Here is a 17628-nt window from a genome sequence, read left to right as displayed (position 1 = left end):
TAAAATGGTTGTATTAAAATAAAAATGACTTCGTTAGTGGGCAACAGTTCTGCTGCTGGACTTAATTCAATCATGATTGCTTATAAAATTTAGTTTAGTTTTTCTTTTCTTGGTTGGTTGCCTATCAAATAAATTGATGGAATCAAAAATGCTAAAATGTTTATAAGAGTTCTTATAAGCAGAACGAAAAGTTCTAATGGTGGTTAGATTTAGAATTAGAGGTTGGGCAGCTCCAAAGAGCAGGGCACATCGACCAGAGGTCTACTGTACCCAAACCCTAAATCATGATTAACAAAAAAACTTTAAGACTGAAATAAAGTTCTTTAATGGTGATTACTTTAGTCGCCGAGAATTCCACCCCTTAAGTCGCCAATATTGCTAAACTGATATCACAATTGATCATATAGTTCCATTGTCGATGAGGGTGCCTACCTTTTTCATGCAGGTTATAATGATGCCCTGTTAAGAGGCGTAAAATTGAAAAGCTAGAATTTTGATTTTTAGGTACATGGTGCATAGTTAGCAAAAGAAATTGCATATCCGTTATTTTCAGCGAAAACAATATCAATAAAAACACATTTTAACCTGAAAAAAACCTTTCATGCTGTACAGTGCAATAGCAGTAATATTATAATTGAAATCACAGCAAAGGAATGAGTATCTTTAAGTTTATTTCAAAAATTTTTTTACAATATTTTAAAATCATCGATAAAACTATATAAAATATAAACAAGAAAACTAATTTAAACATAATTGAACAAATACTCATATTTTTTCTTCAGTTGTCTAAAACACTTAACTTATCCAGTCCATTATCACAGATAAATCAATACCAAAAGTTAAATATCATTGTCATGATGTGTAAAAAGAAGTTTATACAATGAGAAAACATCAACTAGTTATTCTTTTGTAAGCACATTAATTCTGGAGGAACTGTTTCTTTGCATAGTAAGGAACTGTCTTTTTTCATAAATGTTGAATGTCTCTATGCTTTTTAAGATGTCACTTTGCTTCCACATGTTCGTTGGTAAACCGGTAACCAGGAACAAGTCTGTTGCTGAACCAGATATAGCTACCTCACCCTGTTACTTTAAACCCATGCTCATTTCCTAAATGAATACATTTTCCAATTTTTTGTGTGAATATTTTTACTCGTGTTTGACGTCCACGGTTTAAACCACCCATCTAATCTTATCCGTTATCACAGATGTATAAATACCATAAGCAAATCTCATTGTCGTAATAAACTGTAAATACTATGCAATGACTAAACATTATTAATCATGTACAGATCATAATTTGGAAGCAACTGTTTCTTCGAATAATGATTGTGACGGTGACTCTCCATTTTGGCTTTCATAGATTTTGAAGGAATCTATGTCTTCCAAAAGGTCACTTTGTGTTGCCACATGCTGTTTAACCAACGGAGTCTGGGATACATACACTCGCGTTGTTGGACCAGATATGGACACTTCATTACCCACAACTTCAAACCCATAGTCATTTTCTAATGGAACATTTTCCCAACCTTTTGATGAATGTTGGGGCATTGAATCTGGATAAATGTTTGCCAAAATTCGATTGGAAGCATCGAAGTTAGGGTGCGCCAGATGACTGGCAGCTCTGCCTGGCAGAGAGTTGGTCTCATTAAACGGTGAATGAAGTCTTGGACTCATTTGAGAGAAATTACTGCCCCTCCTTAAAGTAAAATATGAATGCAAGAATGAAGGATGCGTTTGTTGAACATTAAGTGGTAATAACTTGTATGAATGATTATCCTTGGTGATTACGTCGTTTTCGGTAGGGTTTGGGAAATCACTCTTTGCTTGAGACGTAATTTCCATGAAATCTCTTTCTCCTGAAAAAGAACTCAAAGTTCTAGGCCACGAGTTTTGTTTGCCCAAATCTGGTTGTGAATCTGACCTGAAGTTTCCAAATAAACTCGACGCTCTGGAAGCATAAATCTTTCGATCCAAGGTTGTTGCTGTTAGTCTGTCTGTCGCGTTTTTCTCTTCATTCATGTCCCGACAGAAATCATCCGAATTTTCGGGTGCCTTCTCTCTCGCTAAGAAGCTCATTTTTCTGTCTTTCCTTTGAACAGCTGTCTTATCTGGATTTATGTCACCTTGATGATTGTTTCTTTCAGGATTTTTATCAAAATAGTAATTACTTCTTAGTGTTTCTGCACCGGAGTAATTACTTGCAGTGTTTTCGTTATCTTTTACAAATCCAGAGTTAGATCTGCAAAAATTGAAAATAAAATTAGAATGTTAAGCACATATATAATATTTAATTTATTAGAACTAATGCCGACGTGTATATATGTATAAGATACCATAATGCCAACGTGTATGTATTGCATATATGGCAAATTCTTCTTCTTTCCGTTTCCGCTTTATAATACTTATACTGAATGAACAATACTTCCACATTACTCAACCACGGTTAACCATTTATCTCCATTTTTTAAAGCTCTACCTTTCTACGGTCATGAAAATTAATAGTTGCACATCCATTATGATGGTTCATTTTTTACATTTTTATTTTATGAAATGTTATGAATTATTTTATGAATTATCAACTTCGGATATAAGTTCTACGCATGTACAAATTTTTAAGAACTTTCCCTTGTTACGTCATTGCAATACAATTTTTAAAGTTTCTTTTTGCCTTAGTTGCTGTCAATCTGGTCCACTCTAGTTAGTTAAATAAGAAATTTTAAATTGAATTAAAAAGTAGTACCTAAGAGCAGGAGATCAAAGAGTTTACTAGTATATGCTCAACACAGTTTAACAGTCAACAACACTGTTTCATATTCAACATAGAAATAAATTTACGAACAAAACATAAAGAGAATTTTAAATATTTAAACTAAATAATCAGAAAAAAATCTACTTTGTTTTTATTTACACTCGCATGCTGAAAAGAAAAAAAAACATTCAAACGCGTTTTATAGATTTTTAAAGAAAGGGAACTAAAGGATTAAAATGGTTTCATCGATTTAGTGAAAAATAAGAGAAATCCATCAAGCTGTTTAGTGTATTACAGCAGCGGATTATTGTTTACGTTAGGTCAGGCAAGATTGCAATTTTGTCATGGTTTCTGAAAAAGAAATGCCTGAATTTTTTACAATGTCTAACAATAAACTGAAAAATCTTTAAATACTTCTCTGTGGTTCGATCATAAAGATAACATAAAGAAATCCTATTCAAGCCAAGATTTTTGTTTTCTCGCTTTAATCAGTTTATAGGTAATATGCAAATAGAGTGTAAAGTTAAGAATAAAACAGTTTCTTCACTATTCTTACTATTTTTTTTGGCCCATTTTAGGAATTGTAGATGCAAACACAAACAAAGAGGCACTTCACATTATCAGCCAATTGTTGCGTTATAAATCACCATCTGTCAGAGCCGGATTTTTTTTTTGTGGTTAACCTCATTGTAATCTCAAAATTAATATTAACTGCATTAGAATTAAACTAGTACGAAAATTAGCCTATATTAGCCTATTTTTCACCAGCAAATTTATATTCAAAAGGGATTTTTCCTCAGCTATTTTACCTACCTGCTCAGATTTCTGATAGTTTCATCACCTCCGACGTCAATTGGCTCTAAAGTAATTCCGCTGTTACTAAAATTCAACAGATGTACTGATCCCCTGTGAATCGTAGCATAATCAGATGCTCTGTCTGATGGCATCGTCAGTGTTGGATTACTGTAGCCAGAGATGCAACTAGTGTCCCTCGCAACTGTGGTTGGTCCTGAAGTAATAGGTCCCTCTCCGCTCCAGAAAGCACCCTGATTTGTAATGTCAGCGCTGTCAACACGCGTTGCTGTGGAACTGCCATTTATTTTATTAGGACTAGTAGAACAAGTATTACCGGACCAAGTATCGGGTGGAATAACTCCTCGGTATTTCTTAAAAGTACCAGTTTTGATCAGTTGATACCTGCAATAAAAAGATACACTGAATGAATTATTTTGCTAAAAATATAAGTAATGCATTCCATTTTATGATAGTTTATATTATAATATCTGTCATATGAGTGTGATAAATATAATGTTTTAATCAAGTTTGTAATTTTCAGTTGTGATCATTTTATTATTAATTAGAAAATAAAATCTTTGCGTAATCGTTTACTTTTAAAACAACATTTACGAACTTTTGCTGTTAAACTAATTAATAACTTAAAATATTTATTAATTAATTTATATTTTGAAATATTAATTAATCAATAATTAATAATTTAAAAAACGTATTAATTTATTAAAATATTTATTAATTAATAATTTAAAAAATGTATTAATTTATTAAAATATTTATTACTTAATAATAAATAATTTGAAATATTTATTAATTAATAATTAATAATTTTTAAAAATGTATTAATTTAATAAAATATTTATTAATTAATAATAAATAATTTTAAAAACTTATTAATTCATTAAAATATTTATTAATTAAGAATTAATTAATAATTTCAAATGTTTTAAAAAATATACGCAAGAACTCCAAGCTGGTTTTGAATTTTGCCATAAGCTTTTGTATAAAATTTAATTTGTACGCTAATCAGATATATTGAGCGCTTTAGTAGACCTCCATATTTTGGACCCGAAATTCTACTCATAGAAATATATGTTTATATGATCTAGAAACCTGTGAATTTTTGAATGCCTATCTTTTAAAACAAACTGTTTAATTTTAAACTCGTCATTATTGATTAAACTTAATAATATACTTGACATAATGAAGAAATAGAATACTGCTATAATGCCACTTAATCGTATTCCTTACGAACTGTTTTTAAGTAAATACCTATAAAATAAGGGGACCACATTTTGTCTTTCATCGTGTTAAGACAAAATAGGTTAAAATTTGGCATGGAACTTGTTTTGCTAAATTACACATATAATATTCAATACCATACGCTTGAAGGAAATGATTCAGTATACTTTGAATTTTGAAATAAAAAATTTTTATATTTACCATGCACCTCTTGCTTCGGAATAATGCAAACACCTGACTAGAAATATTATCAGACCCTGCAATGAATTTGCTACGCAGAACACATACTGGAAATATAATTTTGTATCACCATCAACAAAAGCTCCGAAAATCCATGATACAACCAGAAGAACCTAGAAAATGTCATTTTACATCAATATTATAGAATGAAATGTAAAAACATACGTTTTTTTTTAATCTGTAATTAATTAAAAGAAGCTAAATGTTTTTACGTTTTAAATATTTCTCTACGCCATATGATATTTTGATGTTTGCGCCATATGATTTAAATCAGTCCCTTATTAATAATTTGGTGCATATGATAAAAGTTTACCGGAAATTCTGGTTTTCAAAATTTTAGTTCTTATTAAAACGCACAATATACGGTTATAAATCATAATATACGGTACTTTTACCATTCATTTGTTAATTTTTTTACTCAAATGGTACTGTTTCACCAGCAGTTCTATTTTTTTAAATTATTATTCTTATTGCCACACATTTAGGAGCAAATACAAAACTGAAAAGTAAATTTAACAGAATAAATGATCTTTATGCCCCGCTCTAAGATATCATGATAAAGTTATTAAATTTTACCGCATTTATCAAATTTTATCACACATTACTAAGCCATATTTTATCGTTAATTTTACCGAAATGATTACCAAATACCTTCAATGAAAATAACCAAGCATTTTGATATTCCTGTAAAACCAAAAGCACGGTAAATTTTGCCATATTCTGGTTGTTCTGACCCTACTTTTCCCCCCAGTGCTTAATAGGGGTCAAAGAGGTCGTTTTTACGATGTTGTGACAAATTACATGATTATGTCATTACGCACAAGTCACCTTTACTTCCCAGATATGCTGGTGATGTCAATCTGAAGCTATGTGTACTTGAAACCGCCATTGAGGATCAAATCACAGTCCTTCAATATGGCAGCTTAGTGCTTTTAACCACTCTAATCTTGGAATACTTACAATTAATGCTTATTTAAACTTGAAATTTTAAAATTTGTTTTCAAGAAATACATGTTCCGAACTTAATGCAAATATTGCAAATAGTTTGTCCGAAAGTGTTATTTGGGCCTTGGATATAAACATAACAATTGCTAAAAGAGTGATAATAGTTTACACCACGCCGACCAGGGGGCCGAGTGGTTAGAGTGCTTGACTGCGGAGCCTTTGGCCGCAGGTTCGAATCCTGCTCAGGGCATGGATGTTTCTTTCTCTCTGTGTGTTCTATGTCCTTTCTCTTTTGTGTGAATGTGACCCGCCCTATAAACGGGTTTGTGGTTGTGTGACGTGGGCGACGCTGTTCCACCGCCGTGATTTCGCCACTGGTGCCCACTGGGTAACGAGTAGAGAGTAGCAGTTCTGGCATTTCTGTGGCCAATGGGACAAACCCCAATTGTCCGCAATTTAAAAAATATTACACCAGTTGATAATAACCATTGCAAGCGGCTGCTCTAAAATAAAAAGATTTTGTCCTCTTGCTATCAGTATTTTTGATAATTGCTGCATCACTGTATGATTTTATTTAACCTAAAATAGTTTTATTCTTGCACTTGATAAAAAAATTTAAATATTCAAAAGGAAAATATAGATTAATAATTGACATAGTTAAAATGGTTTTGGAGTGTGTTGAAACATAATATCTTAGGCCGCAACCTAAGTGTGATTTTAAGAGGAACCATATTTTCGTACACTTAACATCCACGATATGATTTGATTTAACATTGCATGAAAGGTTGGGTTAGAATCACACCGTATTACGGTTCAAGGTACCAGTATTAAGGGTCAACGTTAAACTAAGTTTTCAGAGATTGTATAAGTTATTAATTCTTTAAAGAATATCAATAACATGTTTTATTTCTCCAGAAAACTCAGAAAATTTAAATGTTGTAATATAACTGTAAACTAAATAATAATAATTTAGAATAAATTTAAAAACATACCATGACAATAAAAGCTCCTTTAATCTGAACTGTAGTGACAAGAAATTTATCACTTTTACCGCATTGAGTTGGCTTCTTAACAGTTATATTTTGCGAACTGAACAATACTCTGGTGATCATCAGAAATATTATTAAATTGATGCAGATCATGAAGCAAATAGGACCCAAGAAACTGATGTAATAGATATAAGGATTCGTAGGAGACAAAATGCAGCTAAAACATAAATTTAATTCATGTTTAACAGAACTAATAATTAGTAATTTTGTTTATTATTAATGTAGTTAAATTTAGTAATTTATAATTAGTTCAATTGTTTTATAATTAATTAAATAATTTAGAAGTTTATAATTAATGAATTTCCGTAATTTCAGATTAGTTATCTTAATCCATTATTGCAGATGGGACACCGGTGTCCCATTTATAATTTTTTTTCTGACGCTCCAATTACAAACAAAAATACATTTTGGTATTTTTTTAATTATGAAAAAATGTAATAGTTACTTTAAAAAATATGTTGGAATTATATTTGTATTAAAATATAAAATCCGAAAAAAGGAGTAACAAAAAAGAGCTAGGATAATACATAGAAATCACATTAAATATGAGTAAGCATTTATTATTGCCATTCTGCAATATATAAAAAGATGGGTAATATGATAAAATATCATACATAAATTTCGTTTATTTACATGTGAGATTATTATTAACAGTTTATTGCTGCAAGCCGCATTTTAATCTCAATTCCAACTAACTTATAAGTTATGACGGAAAAAAGCTATTATTTTTTCCCTCAAGCAGCGCCATCTAGGGCTAGATTTTTTTATGAGCGCTTAGGACACATGCTCTATTTGATAACTATAAATATGTAAAGCTAAATATAATTTTCCTTATTTTCACCTACATAAATAAAAAAATAATGAAACAATTGTGAAAATTGCGTTTAACTAAAATTTTGCTTCAAAGTGCTAAATAAATTTTGTTTTCGACCAATAAAATATTTAACGGTTTCATTACGAAAATTAATTAGCAATAATTGACTTTAAAAAAAAAGATATATATTCTGTATTTTTCCATTTAAAGCATAGAAAAATAATTTTGTGCACATAAGAAAGCATACCTTGTGCAGAGAGACTTAAAAAAATATAATGATAAGCCACATTTTCAAAATATTTAGAAGAACGTGTTGGAGGCAAAACACCAAGATCTCCTTGTCCGCAATAAAATTATCTCATTATCATGTTTTTATCACGAAACTCCGAAAACACTCCATCTGGAAACAACACTAAAGAATAGACAGAGTCATAAATTTCAAATTTAAAAGAATCTGGATTATCATTAGATTACTCCAAGCCTTTAAATTGCTATTTAAGTGCAATTTTAAGTATAAAATTATTTCCGAATGCTTTTAAATATCATCATTTCATTACTATTATTTATGAAATGTTTAAACAATATTTTGAAAAAAAAAACAATGCATACATACTATTCATTCTGATAGTTATACACTTCCCAGTGCATCACTACGGTGACGCCAACTATTATTAAAGGTATACCTAAAATATATCAAAATCTTAGTTTTACGCACTCCCAGAAGCGGGATACAAAGTGACTCGCAAAATTTTTTTTATTATATTAAACTGGTATTTCCATAAAATAAATGGATGATAAATACATGAGAACAAATAATAAACATACTACATGCATCCTGTAAAAAATGTGTGATATTAAAAACATTCATGAAGAGGCCATTGTGTGGTTTTTGTGCTAATTACTAATTTAGACTTTTTTTTAAACTTTTTGTTGCATTAGATACCACCTTAGATACCTTTAACAGCTCTTAGATACCTTCGTATCGCTGGCTTCAAATCTTCAATCAGTTTCTCCCTCCAAGTTACAGTTTTTTTTTCTTGGAAAATAAGATTTTTAAACAAAATATACAAGTTTAAAAACATATATAACATGGGGTAGCATAAATGTGGCGACAAATTTCTAGGGAAGTTAGAGCGCATCATTAAAATTGAAATCGCATTAAACCCCATGCTCGGAAATGTCATCATACGCCTCTAGGGGCACTTCCGCTACTATGAGATATTCCTGCGTGTGCCTCTGAAATCGTCATAATAAGAAAGCTCTCTTGGCCACATACGGCGACAATACTGTGCTATGAGTTCCTATTCAATTTTAATCCTGAAGATGTACTTTAACTCCCCTAGAGTTCGTCGCAATATTTACTCGACACCCTGTTATGTATATATATAATGTTTTTAAACTTTCGACGAAAAATAGACTAAAACTGCCATTTAAAAAAATCCGTAGCTTTTGGAGCAAAACTATTTTCAGATTTGAAATACCGACAACCGAATTAGGCATTATCAAGTATTTTATTTTCTTATTAAACCGTCGTTGAACAGCCGACCTAATTTTATGGGTTTACGACTACTAATGTTCAACTCCATAGCCTTGTACTTTTGAACCCAATCCAGAAGACAAGGGAACTCCTGGATCGAGTATTGGGAGAAATTTCTTTTTGATGGAGCTAACCCGAATTTGCGTTACGCGGAGAGGAAGACCACGAGAACCACCCACGGTTAACCTGACGGCAAGGGGCCCTACACCATTCAGGATATTTCACGTCAACACTGTGGTCGGTGCAAGCCGGATGCGGAATTCGTATCGACTGGAATTCGAACCCGGTTCGCCTCATTGGAAGGCGAACGCTCTATCCCCTGAGCCATCGCTGCTCAATTTGTATAAAGGCAATAAAAAATTGTAACCCAGTGTTATTCCTTCAAATCTTAAGTTTAATATTCAATGATAAATAAAGGGAAACAGCAAAGTAAAATTGAGCAAAAAGCTTGAAAAAACTACATTTAAATGAATCAATCTAGTAATCAAAATACCCCATGCTAGAACTGTCCTTTTCAACATGAAGCAGGATCCAGAAGATATGAATATGTGAACTAGAAGTTGATGCATATTAATTGCTTCAACGCATATCCAAGTAAGTGTTGATAAGAGAAAATAGTGTATCAATAAAGCAACCACAGCACAAATGTCGATGCTAAATATGTTCCATCCTCGCTGAGATCCTAATACGAACACTACATTCAACATCAACATCGAAATACAAAGTTGTATCAATATCTTTCCTGGATTTTCACGATTCAGGCATCTGAAACAAATGAATTCAAATGATGAGTTAATATTTTATACCAGCAATGGAAAGTTTCACCCACAGGAGAAAAAGAACCACCCCGGACGAAATAGGTTTCTTCCATTCCAAGTTGACGAAATGGAAGTTCTTTTTCAAAAAAGAAGTATTGGTAAAATTTATCGTGTTTCTGGCTTCCAACGATAGTTTTCACTGAAGTGCTTTAACATTAATTTTCGTAAAATTAACAATAAAATATGATTTTACAATTTGTGATAAAATTTCATAATTTTATCATGGCACCTTAGAGTATTGTTTAAAAACCAAATAGATATTTAAATTTACTTTTCACTTTTGTATTTCTTGCTTCATGTATGGGTAATAAGAACTACTAGGAGGCTCCGCCCCCTGCTCGCTAATGCTCGCCAACCCGCGAGAATTGCTAAGCATTCCTATGTGGTTCACGCCGTGAACCATGGCTCGCTGCGCTCGCTCGCCAATGAACACAATGTTCTAGCACAAAGACATAGTATATTATCATCAAAGACATAGTATTTTATCATCAAAGACATAGTATTATACTTATGTCGAAGAATTCTATCAATGTTCTTATTGGCTTTTTAAAAAGTATAGCTATTTAGCTATTTAGATAGCATGGTGAAAAAATCGAAACATTAGCTAAATGAGAAACATATTAGCAAAATAAATTATCAAATATTGCAGTTGCTCTCCTAAATTCAACTAAATGTGTATAATAAATTAGTTAATGCTAGAAATTCTGAAAGTTTTAGAAAAAAAATTTATTATTTAAAAATATAAACTTTAAACCCTAACTTTTCCTTGTGAGATAATAACCCTCCAAAAGTCTTTCATTTTCAAGAACACAAAAATTTGTTTTATCGCAAAATGAAATATTTTTTGGTGATCAGCATTATTGAAATCAATTTCTATATTAATTAACATTTGTAATAAAGTACATAACATTTTAGAACAGAATAAGGATGTTTTACATACAATAAATTAAAATGCATGGCTGTTAGCATTACCCGAGAAATATCACGTGGAGGTCGCCATGCTGCATTTCTAATCTGGGAGTTTTGATTTTGGCAGTTCCTCTTGCCTACTGCCAATAGAAGTTTCAATAAAATTTTTTCCAAAAAACATTTTTTTCTGCAAAGCTCTAAGAAATTAACACGAAGCATTTAGAATTTCTTTGAAAACACAATTATAGATTTGGCATCTTGGAGCAATTACTGAAAGGCTGTCAAATGACTTAACTCTTGACAGGCCAACATAAAGTTGTCCATGACTAAAAACTTGTTTAGTCAATACTAAACTGATTTTCTCAAAAGTCCGACCTTGTGACTTATTTATAGTCATGGAGAAGGCCATCCTAATTAATTCCTAATTGAGTTTAAATTAAATATTATCATGTTTTTAGGGCATGAATCTGAATTGAACATCCTGATAATGCTCACTCTGGTTATTGTTTCCGTTTTTAAAAGCGCTATATGTTGAGCCACCTCATGTGACATTTTTTTTTATTTTTTTTTTTATTTAAACGACTTAAAACTCCTCATGCACCACAAAGTATAGCATGAGACTTACAGTTGTAAGTAAAAAACAAAAGGAGAAAAATTTACATTTTACAAATTTACATGTGACATTTGCCATGCGACATTTTTAGCAGCAATTATTGGTCGATTTTCTAACGTTGCCATTCGGGGAGTTGTAATGAGGCTTTTTTTTGGTGCCATGTAAGAGAAATATATATATAGATAAGTTGGAAACCAGAATTTTTGGTAAACCGTATACAGAACAATTACCAAATGAATGGTCTAAATACATTATATTTTACTTTTACCTAGCTGAATTAGTTTTTTCTTAAACCAGAAATTTCATTAACAAACAGTAAGGTAATCTTACCAGAATATTTTTTCCGTTGTAAAACAAATTTTTAAACAGCTAACATTAGCGGTCAAATTTTAATAATGGCATTAATATATAAGTCATTTTACATATTATTAAATAAGTAAAAACTAAAAACCAATTGGAAAGAAAAATTATTCAATATATTTTTCTTATTATATTCAATTAATCAATTCTTATTATAATCAATTAATTTTTCTCATTTTTCTTATAATTCAAACTAAAAAAAGCATAGTTCTTCAATATTTCACATAAATGTACTTAGTATTTATTAAATAGCCAAATTAATCAACCTAATTACATACCAAAAGAATTTGCAGCCAGAATGTTTAGTACCTTTATTTTATAATTTTGCGTAAAAATTATATTTTAATGGTTAACTGAGTTTGGTTACTACTTTATATATCAGTTAATATGAAATCTACCCTATTGATGAAATTATACTGTCATTTCCAACATTTTGATTTTGATGTTTATAAGAAAAATATCAACACGCGTACTGATTCTCTGAACCGAACAGACTACAAAAATATTAGTAGCATATTGTCATCTTAATGTAATGTGTGCAAAATTCATTAGTAATATTATGTAATGTCGTTCTGTCGACATCTATCCCTATAACGCCCTATCACTTAGGTAAGAAATATCCCCTCCTATTTTTTTAAAGGGAAGAATTTCCCATTAGTTTTGAGAGTCAAAATTAAATTATTTGGTCCAGTGTCTTATAAACTAATTAAATAAAACTGAGGATAACTGACATATACCGTTATAAAGCTTGATCATAAACATATATATAATTTTTATTAAACAATACAATATACATTACCTAAATATAGAATATGTTATAATTGTTAACAATAGTCCCAGCATTGATAATCCACATCCTATATAAATAATAATTGAAAGAAGAAAGGCATAGCGATTTGCAGCATCAAACCGACTGGGATCCTAGGCAAAAAAAAAAAAGTATATAAATAAATAAAATGAACAAAACCTTTATTATTGGCTTAACAACTACTTGATGTATTAAAATAAAGGCGTTTTTTAGGTATGAATTAAAAATATTAATAATGAAGTCACTAAATAACGACAAAAAATCCTAATTGAATAAAATTCTAAATAAATGCTATATATTGAAAGCATTGTGTTTAGCAGTTTAGAAATCAAGCTGCAAAATACAGTATAACTAAATATTCTGTTATTGAGAGTACACATATATCTATTTATGAAGATAATAAACACAAGTTATGATCAATTTTTTTTTAACTTACCAACAACAGAGAGAAAGATGTCAGGTGGAATGATAAACATGTTGTTGAATTATCACTCTGATTGGTTATCAAACCATCTGTTGCCCACTTGTGCTCTTTAAAATGAATTAAAATATATAAAACAAAACATGGGATGTACTAAAAAACATTTGACATATTTTACACATTGTACCTAAAGTATATTTTATTACTGCCTCTTTATGTTACAAAAATTGCTAATATCCATATGCTCTTTTTACAATAAACTGCTTTTTGTTATTGCTTATTATATCTAATACGCAAAACAATATATTATAATGTATGTTGTTATTTTTGTTGCGAAACTTCACGTTAACATTCGAACTTATGCGGAAAAAACCTAGCTGGACTTTAACTTGTCATTTTGCTCTTAAACGATCACGTGGGGCTGACGTCCTAAATCACATTTGTGGGGATCCGTAACCTTTTTCTTAAGGTGAAAGTACCCAATTGATTACTATTGTTCATAACTGTTACTTGTTCGTTATTGCTTACAATTTTCTATTTAAATTTGTAATAAATCACATTATTTAATTACTTTTTTGGGAATGTCTACTCAACCTAAGAGTTTGTTCTCAGTTCCTTTTTCTCTCTCGTTTAACATATGATTAGCACTATTTTGCATAATTATTATTTTAATATTATTTAAAATTCATTATTGCATTTTAATTCATATTTAAGAATCTTAAATAAATGTTAATATATTTAAATAAAATTGATTAAAAGTAGAATTAAATTAGAATTTTTTTCTTAAATAATTGCATTTATAATAGATTTCTCTGACCAAATCCTTTTTTTAATTACAGTGAAATATTTTGCGACAAATTATTTAAAATTATCTAGCGTAAATATTTATTTTTAACAATTGCTTGAGTGTTGGGTGTAACGGGTGTAATTGTTGTGTGTTAGGCCTCTACAACGTCATTTAAAGATTTGGCGATGTTGATATACTTGGCATCCACTTGGCGCGCACTTGAATGCAATCAGGCTCTCTTCATTGGGATATTATTATTTTTTACTAGCAATAAAGTACAATATATTATTTTAAAATTAGTTTTAGCTGATTGACACACTTTTATGAATGCAATTCTGCATAAATAACTATAGGGATAAAGCTTGAAAGATTAGTTTTGTTATGTGATTGAATTTGTACCGCACTTTTAGTGGGAAAGTGTGCAATGGCCACCAGTTTCGATTTTCATGTGTTGCATAGCTAAATCAACACCTCCTAGAATAAGGAAGGCCTCAGCACGGATCAAATTAGTAGTCCGACGCGACGAAGTTAACTGCGCAGTTGATGAAAAATAAGAAAGATGTCATTACGTTCGGGGTACTAAGCTGCGCAGTGATTGAAAATACGAAATATGTCATTACGTTTGGACTACTAAAGGATATTTATGGTAACCCGTGCAGAGGCCTACTCTTTTCTAGGAGGTGTTGGCTAAATGGTCTGAATTTTATTATTATGTATTTATTACAACAATTCATAAACGTAATATTTCAATTGAACTCACAAAGTCTCACATAAAAACAGAAATTTTACAGTTCATTACCGAAGTTTCCTTACAGAAGTTTATTTGGAAATACTTTTATTTTCTCAATCAAGTGGATTGTTTTAAATCATTATTTGCATTCTTTTTATTCCATTTTTTCTTCTTATCATATTATAAATAACTGAATACCATTTATGGTGTGATTTTGCTTCAACCATAAATAAAAATGCATAAAAAATATCATATCATATATTTTTGAGCAAATCTTACCATCCTCGTCCCAATATGCGCAGAAGACTTTAACATTTGTTGGAGAAGGCAGAATGTATACAACTGGAGTGGATAAATTATTTATTACAAAATTCATCAAACTTGCTTGTAGAACTTGACGACCTATTTTAAATTAGAAGACAAAAATAAGTAACGATTTCATAATAATTGTCTACCCTAAATTTTGATAAGTACCTTGATATCCTGTAGCTCCAATATATAGGCATTTGCGTTGAGAGCTAAATTTGCTACTGTCATAACACTGTTGCCATCTTTTACTAGGCTTTTCACGAAAAAACTTATCATTTTTATAAGCCACAAACTTTATTCTTACGTCTTGATAAGTTTGGTTCTGAAGTAGGTGTATGGCTTCAACTGGTAAAGACAATTCAGCGTCCTATAATGGAAAAATAGTTTGAAATTGTAATATGCTGTTAGCCCTCTTTACTGGAACGGTTTAAACATCACTTTGAGTTCATTAAAAATATGATTTGATAATTTATCTGACAAAAGAGTAGAAACCGAAGTGGATCAGGGGATAGACAGTTTGCCTTCTAATGAGGTGATCCGGATTCGAATCCCAGCGATGGCTGGTCGATACGAATTTTGCTTCCGGCTCACACCGACCACAGAGTACAGACGTAAAATATCCTCAGTTGTACACAGAACATGGATTAGAGTCCTCTGCCCATCATTCTGTCCATGGGAGGTTTTCGTTGTTTTCCTCTCCATGTAACGCAAAAATTAACTCCATCAAAAAGTCCTAAATGAAGGCAAATTTTTCCCACTATTTCATCCAGGAGTTCCATTGTCTTCTGGATTGAGTTCAAAATTACAAGGATACGGATTTGAATATTAATGGTCTTAAACCCATAATTAGGTCTACTGTTCTACGACGGTTATGAAATAAAATAACAAAGGAGTAAGCTATAATATGTAATAAAAATTTTCTGCAATGTCGAAAATCCCATGTGAATTCTTTAATTGCGAAATTAATTGCGTATAATGATGTTATTTCCATTACACATTGTATAACTAATATTATACATTGGAATATAATGCACTTACAGTAAAGTTTCGGAAATTGTGATTTAATTGCGTTTCCGACAACAGAAATCAAAAATCATCAAAAAGTTCCTCCATAAAATTTGAATGGCGATACTACAAAGACTTAGACTTATAGTTAAAGAATTATAATAGTTACTGAATGGAAAAGAAATCAATACATGAAGGAGAATATGCATAACTCAAAAAATTAATAAAACGAAATAGTTAAAAGAATGAAGAAAGGATTTTTAATGTTTTATAGTTTTATTATTTCCTGAAGTTTATTGTGCATTACTGACTTTAAAATAACAAAAATTTTTTAACGTAAAGAATAAAATCAATACTTGAATTATACTTCCTAATTGATTTGGTGTAATATTTCATAAGCCCCTACGATTTAAGGTTGAGGCGCATCATTAAAGAGAAAAATTTTTGATTTAAAACTTAAAGCGTTTAATTTGTAAAATTTGGAAAAGATTATTTATTCCATTAATTCTATAGATGCCATATATTTCATTTAAATTAATTTTCTAACCTTTCTAATCACTGCAATATTTTCCTTTCTAACTTTATTTGTTTCATTTATTTTTTCCATAATGATTTTATCACTATTCTTAGGCTTATGTGCAACTTTGTGATTAAATACTTCCCATGTTAAGGTTTCGTACGTAAAAAGTACATTTTTTTACTTATACAGTCAACCTCGCTTAAAGGAATAAAATTGGTACCAGCCAACTCTACTCAATTAAACGGGTTATTCGATTAAAAGGAGAGTGCTTTATTCAATCTTAAATTATACATTATTGAAAAATTGTACATTTTTCAGAAATTTTACTTTTAAACGGTATTTAATGCATAGTGTAATTTTTTGATTAAATAAACTCTACTTTATGATCAATAAACAATTGTAATTCACACTGTCTGTGTTAGCATCAGAAAATATGAATGCTATTTAAAGTTCACAGGAGTAAGAAATGATTATTCTACATAAGAGAAAGATACTGTGTACTTTAGTGTTAGGTTTTTGAAATCTTTTCTTATCAAAACTAATAGCACACTAGGAGGGGACTTCAAGTCTTGATCGCAAAACAAATCAATCTGTACCTTTGTTTACATTCTGAATTATGTGTGAGAGTAGTAAGTGAAAAAAGGGTAAAATCTACTTCATTTACTTTCAATGTATAACTGCCAGCAAGATTAGACTTATTCTTACACTATACCCCTTATAACCTTGTAAAGTTGCGAATGAACAGGAAGTCCCTATTACAGTAACCACCTGTTGTATTATTTTCTTAAGGGGAGACCCCACCCTGAATATTTCAAAAATTCGAAGAAAAAAAATTATTGCATTTTTCGAATCTTTGTACCCTTTCTAATGTCTGTCTAAAACGATTTCTCGGTACCTAACTTCGTTTGGAAGTTATACCGGAAAATAAAGAGTCGTCGCTTAGCAGGTAGAAAGACCCGTTCGGCCGGATTAGGAGGG

At 30.6% G+C, this 17628-nt stretch overlaps 1 protein-coding gene across 1 annotated transcript in view; it reads right to left on the bottom strand.

Annotated features, from left to right (window-relative positions):
- Positions 1-770: 770 nt before the first annotated feature.
- LOC107457219 (uncharacterized) overlaps positions 771-17628 on the bottom strand; it is a 90396-nt gene continuing 73538 nt past the window's right edge. Inside the window, exons 11-20 of the mRNA XM_071186662.2 lie at positions 15291-15492; positions 15096-15218; positions 13315-13409; positions 12870-12991; positions 9864-10135; positions 8447-8516; positions 6963-7176; positions 4987-5138; positions 3565-3948; positions 771-2241 (exon numbers count right to left, since the gene is read on the bottom strand). Of these exons, the coding sequence (XP_071042763.1) occupies positions 1293-2241; positions 3565-3948; positions 4987-5138; positions 6963-7176; positions 8447-8516; positions 9864-10135; positions 12870-12991; positions 13315-13409; positions 15096-15218; positions 15291-15492 (2583 nt within the window). The 3' untranslated portion in view covers positions 771-1292. The remainder of the gene's footprint in view (positions 2242-3564; positions 3949-4986; positions 5139-6962; positions 7177-8446; positions 8517-9863; positions 10136-12869; positions 12992-13314; positions 13410-15095; positions 15219-15290; positions 15493-17628) is intronic.

The sequence above is a fragment of the Parasteatoda tepidariorum genome, chromosome 9 (assembly GCF_982258835.1).
Source record: "Parasteatoda tepidariorum strain Cologne lab strain chromosome 9, Ptep-v5.0, whole genome shotgun sequence".
NCBI lineage: Eukaryota > Metazoa > Arthropoda > Arachnida > Araneae > Theridiidae > Parasteatoda > Parasteatoda tepidariorum.
This window is presented reverse-complemented; position numbering and strand designations above follow the sequence as displayed.